Source organism: Balaenoptera physalus (genome assembly GCF_965194825.1).
Source record: "Balaenoptera physalus genome assembly, chromosome: 13".
NCBI lineage: Eukaryota > Metazoa > Chordata > Mammalia > Artiodactyla > Balaenopteridae > Balaenoptera > Balaenoptera physalus.
This window is the reverse complement of record NC_138892.1, coordinates 10,156,548-10,168,760: the sequence shown is the minus strand read 5'-3', so window position 1 is coordinate 10,168,760 and position 12,213 is coordinate 10,156,548. Positions and strand designations below refer to the sequence as shown.

At 50.8% G+C, this 12,213-nt stretch overlaps 1 protein-coding gene across 1 annotated transcript; it reads left to right on the top strand.

The window, feature by feature from the left end:
* Window positions 1-780: 780 nt before the first annotated feature.
* Window positions 781-12,204, top strand: KDELR3 (KDEL endoplasmic reticulum protein retention receptor 3). Its single transcript, XM_082420094.1, has 5 exons — window positions 781-1,071; window positions 5,939-6,039; window positions 9,341-9,499; window positions 10,344-10,596; window positions 11,467-12,204. The coding sequence occupies exons 1-5, from the start codon at window positions 981-983 to the stop codon at window positions 11,505-11,507; spliced, it is 645 nt and encodes a 214-aa protein (XP_082276220.1). The 5' UTR covers window positions 781-980; the 3' UTR covers window positions 11,508-12,204.
* The last annotated feature ends 9 nt before the right edge of the window (window positions 12,205-12,213 follow it).

Below are 12,213 nucleotides of genomic sequence, written 5' to 3'. Positions count from 1 at the left end.
TCCCCAGCCCTCTGGAGTCTCTTCTGGCCTGTGCTCCTGTTTAACATCTTGTCACACCAAGAAGAGGGAGACACTAGGGAGGACCCTGGATCTCCCTGAGAGACCTGACCTCTTCCATGATCACAGTGACCCCGTTTTACAGATGAAAAAACTGAGGCCAAGAGAGGGGAAGTCTCTCAGCACCCAGGCTGGAACCAAGGTCAGCCTGACTCCCAACCAGAGAGTCTTTGGTTACCATTGTCCAACAGGTCAGGTCAGGACAAGGTGGCTCTTCAAATTAACAGGTGAGAGGGTGGGAAACCCAGCTCCAGCTCTTCTCCCCACCCGAGGAGGGAGGAGTTCCAACCCCAGGCTGATGATGACAATAGCAGTGGGTCACCGTTTATGGGGGGCTTCCAACCTGCTAAGCTCATGCCAAGCAGTGGCACGCAGGACCCCACTTCACCCCAGCACGGGTCTTCTTAGCCCTGTGTACAGATGAGGGAACCGAGGCAGAGAGAGGGGCCCAGTGGCTTGCCCACGGTCACGTGCGGTAGGACCCCGGGTTCCGAGCAGCGGAGGCAGAGTCCCGGACTCCCGGCGGACCCTTCTCTGGGCATCGCGGGGGCGGGCGGGACGTGGCGGGCACGTCGCAGACACAGAGCGGCCCGGGCGGCGGGTGGCGGGCCCAGGCCGCGGGCGGCGGGCCCAGGCCGGAAGCCCCCCAGCCCGCGGGGCCGCCCCGCCCCGGGAGCCGCGGCGCTGGGCTGGGCCGGGAGGCGGGATCTCGGGATCTCGGGCGGCGGCGCTTCCTGGCTCCCTGGCGCGGCGGCAGGCTCGGCCACGTCACCGCCCCGCCAAGAGCGCGCTGGCGGTGCTGCGACGCTCGGGCGGGAGCGCGGAGCTCGGGGGCGCGGGACCCAGAGGCCGGGGCCGGGGACGTGGCAGTCACCTCGCCCGCCAGAAAGTTTCCCAGGAGTTGGCTGAGAGCGGGCCGGACCATGAACGTGTTTCGTATCCTGGGCGACCTGAGCCACCTCCTGGCCATGATCTTGCTCCTGGGGAAGATCTGGCGCTCCAAGTGCTGCACGGGTGAGGGGCGCTCCGGGCGGGAGGTGGGGCCCCGGGGGCGGAGGGCCAGCCCCACGCCCCCGCTGCAGGGCTTACGGGGAGCCTCCTGAATATCTGTTGAGGGTGGGGACTTCGGCTTGGGGGTGCTTGAAATTGTTTTTGCGCAGCTCAGCTTCCAAAGAAAACTTAAAATTGTACCATATCACAGAAAAAGGACCCGCGGAAGTTACGGAGGTGGGATGGGCTTGCGCCTCCATTGACCCCCTCTCTCCCCTGCTTGGCGTTGCCACTGCTAGTTGGAAAAGGAGGGGGATAAGGAGGAGGTGACACCCCCTTTGCTGCCCAGGAGCAGCATCCCTTGGGGCCCATTGTTCTCTCTGCCCTCACTCAGGCCCAGGGTGGGGATGGGGGCGCGGGGGAGAAGGAGGTGCACACACAGGAAGCGGCTCCAGACCCTCAAGGTCTTCTCTTTTCCTGCCCCCACCACTCTCCCCTCCCCCTCCCAGACTTCCCCCCTCCCCCCAAGCTGGGCCTTCTTTCCTCCCCATCCTGTGCCTCAGGCGGCTATGATGTGGCAGGAGGGGCACCAGCCAGGCCCAGGTGGGCATGGAGCTGCCCATGAGCAGAAGCCCAGGGTCCCCCTTTTGCCCAGCAGTCTGGCCGCCCTGCTCGGGGGTTGGAGAAGTTTCAGGGCTGGACTGGTGGTGGCCAAACAGACCCAGTGTATTAAGAGGCTGCCCGAGCTGCCTGCAGCCATCTTTGTCCACTGGTGTCCTGGAGGCGCCTGCCCTGTGCTTGGCACTGGGGTGAGGGGATACAGAGAGGTGCCCAGGCTCCTTGTGGGCGCCAAGGAGGCAGAGTGGACCCCTGAAGGCTTCATGGAGGGAGCAGCTCTGTGCTGGGTCCTGGAAGACAGGCAGGGTGTCACCCAGGAAGGGTGTGTCGTGTCACAGAGGGCAGGGCATGTCCTGGGAATGGTGAGCAGCCCAATTTCGGGGTGGTCCGGGAGGGAGATGAGTCCAGGGGGGTGGGTGGTCATATGTGAAAGGGCCTTGTCTGTCAAGTAGGGAGTTGGGACTGGGAGCCAAGGAAAGTTCGGGAGCAGGGGAGGGGGCTTGGAAGGGGACTCTGGAAGCTGTGTGGAGAGGCTGAGAGAGGAAGCAGAGAGAGCATCGTGGAGGCTGGCAGCCCATGGGGCTTGGTGGGGGTGAGAGGTGGGTGCTGGTGTGAGGGTCATTGCGGAGGGAGTGATTCCAGAACTGCAGGCCATTCGGGTTTGGGGTCTCCAGGGAAATAGGCACTCACGGGCCCTCAGGTTCCCACTCGGGGGAAGTGGGCCAGGAGCCCTGAGAGGGGCTCCAGTGAGAGGAAGAATCTAGGTTGGACCTGTCCCTGCCACGGAGGGCCCTGGATGGGGTGAGCAGCCGTGACCAGGAGGGGGCTCTGTTCCCCATCCCACTCTGCCAGGCATTGTACCAGGCACCTGGGATATAACCGGGCAACAGGCAGAGATCCTGGCCTGGTGGAGCTGACTCTATCAGTGGGAGACCGCCAACCAGCTACAGTGGTAGCAACCGAGTAAATGATACGGTTTGTCAGGGAAGCGAAGTGCTATGGGAAAAGGAAAGGGCAGGTGAGCAGTGGGGCCTGTGTGTGTACAGAGATGAATCAGCACAGGCCTGGTTGAGAACGGAGTGGGTGAGGTTCCTGGATGCCAGCCCGTCAGCCCCGAGGAGCAGGGCCTGGTGTGACACCCCCGTGACCCAGCCCCGAAGGCAGGAGACTGGAGCTTCATTCTTGCTCTGCCACGGACTCACTGTGTAACCTTGGACCTCAGTTTTCCCATCTGTCAAATGGCAGGAGGTCTGTACCTGGCCAGTGGGTCCCCTGAGGGACTCTGGCCAGGTACTGGCTCCTGGTCTCCTCTGTGTCCTGGGGTCTCCATGCGCAGCTTGCTTTGGTGGAAATTATTCACTGCTTTCAAAACCGTGTGAAAAAAACATTGTGCTCAAGACCTCCAGGGCTCCCAAAGAGCTAAGGAAAATGTGAGTGAAACCCAGGGGCCTGGCAGGCTGGGGATGGAAAGAGGGGCGAAGTGGGGAAAGGCCAAGTGAGGGGGTAGCCAAGCATCCCCCACTAGAGCCACCTCCTGGACCCTGCTGAATGGGTCTGAGGACCCCCTGGCCAGACCTCAGTGAGGGCTCAGGGATATGGCATAACGAAAGGCATAGCTCCGAGCTGGACCAGTATTGCCTCCTGGACTCCGACCCCCTCCCCCAGGGGGCTCCTTCACCCACAGCCAGCCCCACTGCCAGACCCCCAGGGAGGCACTCGGGTTCTCATTGAATCCTATTTAGTTCTCACGTCAGTCCTGCCCCATTTTATTATTTTTTAATTTTTAAATTTATTTATTTATTTTTGGCTGTGTTGGGTCTTTGTTTCTGTGCGAGGGCTTTCTCTAGTTGCGGCAAGCGAGGATCACTCTTCATCGCGGTGCGCGGGCCTTTCACTGTCACAGCCTCTCTTGTTGCGGGGCACAGGCTCCAGACGCGCAGGCTCAGTAGTTGTGGCGCACGGGCTTAGTTGCTCCACGGCATGTGGGATCTTCCCAGACCAGGGCTCGAACCCGTGTTCCCTGCATCGGCAGGCAGATTCTCAACCACTGCGCCACCAGGGAAGCCCCAGTCCTGCCCCATTTTACAGATGAGGAGTATGAGGCTCAGGGTTGCCATGCTGGTAGGAAAGCTGGCAAGTGGACCCAGCCCTCTCCAGAATATTAGGGGCTTCAGCGGTGTTCATCCTCAGTCATTAGAATTGTCCCCTCTCCCCAAAATGTCCCTCACCAGAGGAATAATTAGAAAAGGCACAGATCAGGCGTACAAAGGAATCAAACCCTGAATCCGGTAATGTCACTTCTTGGTGTCAAACTCCCCAGTAGATCCATCATAGTTAGAATAAAATCCAGGGGTGAGGGGACAAAGGTGAGAGAGGCTCAAGGATGGCTCTTGGTTTTCTACCTTGAGCACAAAGGGGATGATGGTGGCAGAAGAAGGACAGAAGACAGGAGAAGGAGGGGGTTCAAGGGGAGACGGTGGATTTAGTCAGGCAGGAATATATAGGTCAGAGATCCAAGGAGAGTCTGGAGCCAGAGGGTCCCTTGTGTGTGGGATGGGATGGCAAAGGGACAGAGGGAGAAGAGAGGTAGCCCTCTGAGGATTAGGTGTTGAGGAGGACAGGAGTGGCCAGAGGAGGTGAGAAGCCGGCAGTGTGGGCAGTCACAGAAACCTGGAGAAAGGTGTGGTTGGGATAGACGGAGTGCTCAGCTGGCTTTTGAGGAGTTGGGTGGGTGAGATAGAGTTGACGTTTGGATGCAGAAACGTGGGCATCAGGGACCATGGGAGTGGTTTGGTGAAGTATCCAGACTGCTGTGGGCTTAATGCGGCAAGAGAAATGGGAGGCAGGGCAGCTGCTTGCTTTTACCCAGGAACCACCTCCACGATGTATCAAAAGTGGGCAAAAGTTGACTAAGGAGCATGATGGCTAAATGTAGCCTCGATTCCTGGATTAGATCCTGGAACAGAAAAAGGGCATCAGTGGGAAAACGTGAAACCTGAATAAAGTCTGGAGTTCAGTCAATAGTGCTATACCAATGTCAGTTTCTTAGTTTTGGCAAATGTTCCGTGATTATGTACGGTGTTACCATTAGGGGAAGCTGGGTGAAGGGTAGGACTCTCTGTACTGTCTTTACAACTCTTCTGGAAATCTAAAATTGTTTCAAAATAAAAAGTTTAAAGAGACCAAAGCAGATGAGGAAATAGCATGGAAAGTACGAACCCAGTTTTGTCAACTTGATGCGTCCATATGTGTCATATGTGTGCACATATGTGTCGTGTGTATGTGTGCAAAGATCTGGAAGACCAACAAAGATCTGGAAGATCGCACACTCAGACTTTGGGATTCAGGTGATTGTTACTTTTTTTTTTTTTTTTAAAGTATTTGTTTATTTATTTATTTATGGCTGTGTTGGGTCTTCGTTTCTGTGCGAGGGCTTTCTCTAGTTGTGGCAAGCGGGGACCACTCTTCATCGCGGTGCGCGGGCCTCTCACTATCGCGGCCTCTCTTGTTGCGGAGCACAGGCTCCAGACGCGCAGGCTCAGTAATTGTGGCTCACGGGCCCAGCTGCTCCGCGGCACGTGGGATCTTCCCAGACCAGGGCTCGAACCCGTGTCCCCTGCATTGGCAGGCAGACTCTCAACCACTGCGCCACCAGGGAAGCCCGATTGTTACTTTTTAATTTACATCTCTATGTATTATCTGGTTTTTGTTTTACAATGAGTAAAAATAGTCATAACTTTTATAACTAGAAAAAAAAGCTCTTTTAATCTTTAAAATTTGGAAAAATAAAATAGAATGCTCCCCTGGCCCTGTGCCTTCCTCCACCTGCTGCGGTCTCCCTGGTGAATCAGCACCTTGTAGAGTCGGTGAGTTGTTCTCCAAAAGATGGAGCTCTGGGGATTGTCAGTGGAACCCTGGGGGTAGAGCAAAGAGGAGCCTTGGCACTACGCCCTGCAAGCCTGACTCCCCCCATCCCCACGCCCTCCCCAGAGCAGGAACCAAGGCAGGCACGCACAGGGGCCCTGGGAACTCAGTGTTCATGTCTTGATTTGGAGACTGGGTGACAGATTACAGCCTAAAGAGAGGAATAGACTCAAGTGACCCAATGGGAAGGGGTGTTTCCTGGCCCTCTGAGGGTGACAGTGTCTTGGACAGGGTGTCATTATGAAGTGGACACTCTGGAGGCCTTTCCAACTCAGGCTCTGGGCTTCTCGAGTGTGTGTGAGCCTGGCCGTCTGTGTTCTTATTGTCTCCTGTCCCCATCCGGCTACAGGCATCTCTGGGAAGAGCCAGATCCTTTTCGCTCTCGTCTTCACCACCAGGTACCTGGACCTGTTCACCAACTTCATCTCCATCTACAACACAGTAATGAAGGTAAGGGGGATGGGCAGCCATGGTGGGGGGCTGCCAAGCACCCCCCAGACGGTGAGACAGTATACTTGGGGACTTAGGCTGTGGAGCCAGGCAGACCTGGATTTGAATCCGGGCTTTGCTGTTAGCAGCTGTGGGACCTGGGCTTGGGCAAGTCTTCTGACCTCTGTGCACCTTGGTTTCCTCCTCTACAAAATGAAGAATAGGTGTACTTACCTCAGAGGATTTTGTTGTGAAAGTTAAACGAGGTAATAAATGTAAATACACAATAGCTGTCATATATTAAAAACTCAGTAAAGGTTAGCTATTACAATGGTTAAAAAATAAGCAAAAAATCAAACACGGTACCCTGAGCTTTCAGAGAACTTATTCATCCATTTATCTGACAATTATTTATTGAGCACCTACTGTGAGCTAGGTACCTGAAGGAGATATATGAGGCGCCTATACTCACGGAACCTACATTCTAACCGGGGAGACAGATAATAAAACAAGTAAGAAAAACTGGTTAGGGATAAGGCTATGCAAATAAGTAAAATAGGACGATGTTTCCTTCAATTATAACGAAAGAAGTTTTAAAAACAGGGTTACGTGATAGAGAACGACTAGGGAGCTATTTAGGGAGTGTCATCAGGAAGGGCCTCTCCAAAGAGGTGACGTGTAAGCTGAGATCTGAGTGACACAAGGAATGAAGCTCAGAGGAAGAGCATTCTAAGCAGATGGAATAGCTGATGCAAAGACCCCCAAGACAGGAACAAGCTTGGTGTATTCAAAGGACAGACAGAAGGCAGGCACGGTGGGAGCTCAGCAGGCGAGGGCTACCTGCTGGTGGTAGGGGTGCCGATAGAGGGCTGGGTGAGGGCAGATGATCCAGGTGAACAGTTTGGATTCGGTTTTGCCATGGGAAGCTGTTGCTTTGAAGCTTGGTCCTGTTTTATAGACGGAGAAACTGAGCATCTCTCAGCCCTGGGCCATAGCTGTGAGGTTTGGTTGGGATGAGACATTTTCTGAGATTTTAACCAACTATCCAACACAGTTTAGTGGAAGGAGCCCAGGTTTCAGAGTCAATAAAGTGGGATGTAACGGTTTGGATGCTGGTAACAGAGACTTGAGTTATTTTAATAAGGTAAGGATTTATTTTTATCTCATTCATAACACAAAATCTGGAAGTGCGTAGTCTAGGGCTGGGATGGCATCTCCTTTTAACTTTCTGCTCTGCCAGCTTTAGTGTAACCAGCACTTGGGTTTGTTACCTGTGCAGTTGCTCAGATGGGCCCTATGCTTGGTTTAATGCTTTGCTGTTGCCATTTTGAAATACTTACTTTTTAACAAGAAGCCCTGCAAATGATATAGCTAGTCCTGAATGTGATATCTAGCCTCAGGTTTGCCTCAGGGTCACAAAATAGGTGCTAGAGCTCCTACCATCACATCACATTCAGGACGGGAAGGAGGAGGAAGGGGAGAAAGAGCAATAGGTTGCCTGTCAGCTGGGTAAGCCCTTTTTAAAGAGCTTTCCAGTGACTTCCATCTACATGTCACTGACCATCCTTATCTGCAAAGAGCCTGGGAAATTAGTTTTTAGTTGGGCACATTGTCTAATAGGAGTCCTGTTTTTAAGGAAAAAAAGCTACATGGGAGGAATCCTACCTATCTTGCAGGGCTATTGTGAAGATGACACGAGATAATCTGTGTAATGTACCTAGCACCCAGAAGATATTTAACCGAAAGTGAGTTCTCTTTCTCCATATCAGGGATGTCCCTTTGGGATTCTGGGCATATTGTTTCTGGGATTGGTGGAATGGAGGATGCTGTTACTTGTGCGGTGTTGAACTCAGTGTGAACTTAAGTCTGAGGTCCTGAAATCGCTGTCTCCTTAAATCCAACACAGAAGTAGCAAACACCACCTGCTTAGTTTATTTCTCTGCCCAAGGGTCTGACTTGGGCAGTCCTGGCAGGGACTGTAAACCCAGCCCTTGCCATGGTTGAATGAGGTCTCGGATCCTCAAAGAGGCCAGTTTCCAAATTTGTGAAATGAAGAAGTGATCTCCATTTCATTGATTCATTCACTCATTCCAGCATTTGTTTTGTGCTGGGCCCTGAGTTAGATTCAGAGGTGGACAGGGCTTGGACCTGCTTATGGACTCTCCTCTCCCAGGGGAGACAGACTGGTGCACAGACATTTGCAGAACATGTGCTCACAAGCAGCAATGAGTATTTTTACATGAGGGTATGGTGACACAGAGCATGTGTGCCGCGTTCTGGTGAGAAAAGACTTTGAGGAAATAACCTGAGTTTTGAAGTGCAAACATTAGTTTTCTAGGCTAGTGTCCTGGACCAGCAGAGCAGTATCACATACGAACTTGCTAGAAACGCAAAATTCTCAGGCTCGCTCAAACCTACTAAATCAGAAACTCTGGGGGCAGGGGAAGGGGCAGCCATCTATATGATTTTGATGCACATTCAAGTTTGAGAGCCTCTGGCCTACGTTAGAGGCCAGATCATAAGACTATTATATGCTGGAGGAGAGCTACTGTAGTTAGAAAAAGAGCACTTTTCTGAAGGATTGATGGTCAACTGATTCAAGTCTTTGTGGAAGAATGCTCTCAAGTCACTGATGCAGATCCAGGAAGTTGAGGCTTTAAAAGAGCCCTGGGGGCTTCCCTGGTGGCGCAGTGGTTAAGAATCCGCCTGCCAATGCAGGGGACACGGGTTCGAGCCCTGGTCCGGGAAGATCCCACATGCCGCGGAGCAACTAAGCTGGTGCACCACAACTACTGAGCCTGCGATCTAGAGCCCTCGAACCACAACTCCTGAAGCCTGCACACCTAGAGCCTGTGCTCCGCAACAAGAGAAGCCACTGCAACGAGAGGTAGCCCCCACTCGCCACAACTAGAGAAAGCCCGCGTGCAGCAACGAAGACCCAACGCAGCCAAAAATAAATAAAATAAATTAAAAAAATAATAAAAGAGCCATGGAATGCCACTAAGTCCCCCGACAAAGACCAATTCTGGGTTTTTTTGCCTAACATTCCACAGTGAGAGGACGCCTGGGCACCTTTGAGTCTTCATGGTAGCACTATCAGTCCCAGCTAGAAGCATGGAGTTACTTAACAAAAAGGTCATTAGCTTCAGATTCTAGGTTCATTGGCCCAAGAGAAATGTGCAAGCACACTTCACCTTTTCCACCTTAAGGCAGAACACTAGCCCTTGGGTTTGGTAGGTCCCAACTCAGGGTGGCTTTGAAGCCCAGCAAATAGGTTGGGAAATGACTTTATCGATTCCCATGTGTCTCTCTCCCTTTTTAGGTGGTTTTTCTCCTCTGTGCCTATGTCACAGTGTACATGATCTATGGGAAATTCCGGAAAACATTTGACAGTGAGAATGACACATTCCGCCTGGAGTTTCTTCTGGTCCCAGTCATTGGCCTCTCCTTCCTTGAAAACTACAGTTTCACTCCTCTGGAGGTAAGGGAAGGGACCCAGAGTACTAATTCCCAAAGGTAAACACACTCCCTGAAGTCCTTACCTCTGGACCCTTGGTAACGTCTGGGCTACCTTTCTGCCACAACCATGGCCATTACTCCTGTATTGTTATAAGTTTAGAAATTGCCAATAAGCTATTGACAGTGCTCCTCTTGAAAATGGGCACATCTAAATAGTCGTGTTCATAAACAAAGCAGGCATCACAGCACCACTTAAGACTAAGACCCTCTGTCCAACTGGTGATTAGTGGATAGTAGAGCACAGTCCAGACCCAGATTTCAGCTCAGGTCTGGCCTCTGACCCAAGAATCTTTGGGGCAACAAGCATCTGAGGAGATTCTGATGCTGGTGTTCATGGATGCCATTTTGAGAAACCACAGCCTCAATTAAAGCAAGTTTGTATGACAGAATTCTGCAACAATTAAAAATTGTTCTATAGCAACGTTCATGCTTGTGAAAAAAGCAGTACGCTTGAATCTCTTAAAAATATTTTTTATGTACAAAGAAAGGGGTGGAATGATACACTGATGAACATACTTAAAAATTTCAAGAACATGATTCTGGGAGTTCCCTGGTGGACTAATGGTTAGGATTTGGGCTTTCACTGCTGTGGCCCGGGTTCAACCCCTGGTTGGGGAAATGAGGTTCTGCAAGCCACGCGGAGCGGCAAATAAATAAGACCTGAATAAATGGTGAACTAGTTCATCTTAAAAAAATTCTCTTTTGCTTCACTGTATTCTCTCCAATAAACATTATTTTAGTAACTAAATTCTAAAGATGGCCCCTTCTTGATCAGCCTCCTCTGGCTACTTATCTCTTTGGCTCAGATCCTCTGGACTTTCTCTATCTACCTGGAATCAGTGGCCATCCTGCCCCAGCTTTTCATGATCAGCAAGACTGGAGAGGCTGAGACCATTACTACTCATTACCTGTTCTTTCTTGGGCTATACCGGGCCCTCTACTTGGCTAACTGGATCAGGCGGTACCAGACTGAGAATTTCTATGACCAAATTGCAGTGGTGTCTGGGGTAGTACAAACCATCTTCTACTGTGACTTCTTCTACTTGTATGTGACCAAAGGTAGGTGCTGCGAGAACCGTGTTGCTGGCACTGCCTCAGTTACCAATCGAGTCAGTGTTTGAGGGGCTACGGAAGTGAACAGAGGCAGGTCTGTGTGCCCCTCATGGTGCTTACATTCTAACATGGGAAGACAAATGTCTTCAGGAAACTCTGTAAGTGCCATGAAAAAATAATACAGACCAGTAGGATATTTTAGGTACTAAGCAGTGTACAGGGAAGACAGCTATGAGATAACATTTGACAAAATACTTGGGTTAGGAAAATATAGGACAAATACATTCCAGAGAGAACAGCTTAAGTGTAAGCCCCAAGGCAGGAACCAGCTTGGTATGATAAAGGACAAAAAGGCTAGTACAGTCAACTGTAAACCTAGATATGGCAGGTCAACCAAGATTAATCTCACCTAGGGCCTCAGTTAAGTCAGGGTAAGGCATTCACACTGCATTCTAACCACAAACGGCAGCAATTGGGGTCATCTGAAAACCAATCCACCAGCTGCTGTGTAGGATAAAAAGCAGCCAAAGCAGGGAGGTTATAGAGCAGTTGGAATTGTCCAGGAGGTGGTCATCAGTGGAAAGAGATGGGGACATTTCTCGAGAGTGGAGTTGATAGGAACTGTCAATGCACTGGGTGTGAGATGTGAAATAAATTGAGGACAACTGCTAGATTCATGGCCTGCCAAAAGAGGGGGTGGTGGCATCAGGGTCCAACATGGGGTCAGTGAACCTGTAGTTAACCTGCAGTGATGTTTCCCCTTGGCTCTAACATCTGAATACATACTGTGAAATAGGCATTAATTAGATACTAAGATTATGCACAAAGTTAAAAAGGAGTCCTTTCATGGTAGATTCTAATTTCATTTTCTTCTAGTCCTTAAAGGAAAGAAGTTAAGTCTTCCAATGCCAATTTGAAGGTCCTCAGAGATGTTCTACACCTTAACATGGACATGAAGCAAACTATTTGAAGTGTTCTCCTGGGTGACTTTTACATGACTGAGACCAAATGTTAAAACTGAATTCAGAAAAATGCTTAGTGTGGAATTCAGCAAAGCGCTGATCATTCTATCTAGAAGACCTTCTCATCAGTATCTCCCTTAAATTATAGAGGTAATTAAAACTTGGGCCAATAACATAAGTATGGTACCCTCACAGTGTCAACTGGACCATCATAAAAACCTTAGGTGTTTAACCCATGAATGGATCAAGTCAACTACTGCTCTCTAAGGCCCTAGTGTGAGACTCATGCTAAGGAACAGCCAATCCCAATCTGGAAATATACCCTGCTGTGTATAAGGCAAAAGCCCCAAATGCAGATCACAGACAGTCCCAAGTATTAGGAGTGTACTGTTGTGATTAATTTTCACTTTCCAGGTAGGAGACCATCAAGTTTAGGGAGTCAAGATACAAAGGTGATATGACAGGTGGGAAATGTTATGAGGAAACAAATACCCCAGGCTTTACCTACTAGGTACTGTCTTGTTGCTTCGTGACTCAAATTTTCGCACTAAGAACAATTAATCCCACCCCCCCTTTCACATTTTTAGGCGCTAACTAAGGTGTTAGTCAACCAACATGGTCTTGAAGCAAATAAACTCTTAAGAGACTGTCACTGGCCTGT

Coding starts and splice junctions, on each gene's coding strand:
- KDELR3 (XM_082420094.1), top strand. CDS start 981: ATGAACGTGTTTCGTATCCTGGGCGACCTGAGCCACCTCCTGGCCATG. Junction 6,040..9,340: donor TCTACAACACAGTAATGAAG/GTAAGGGGGATG, acceptor CTCCCTTTTTAG/GTGGTTTTTCTCCTCTGTGC. Junction 9,500..10,343: donor ACAGTTTCACTCCTCTGGAG/GTAAGGGAAGGG, acceptor TCTTTGGCTCAG/ATCCTCTGGACTTTCTCTAT.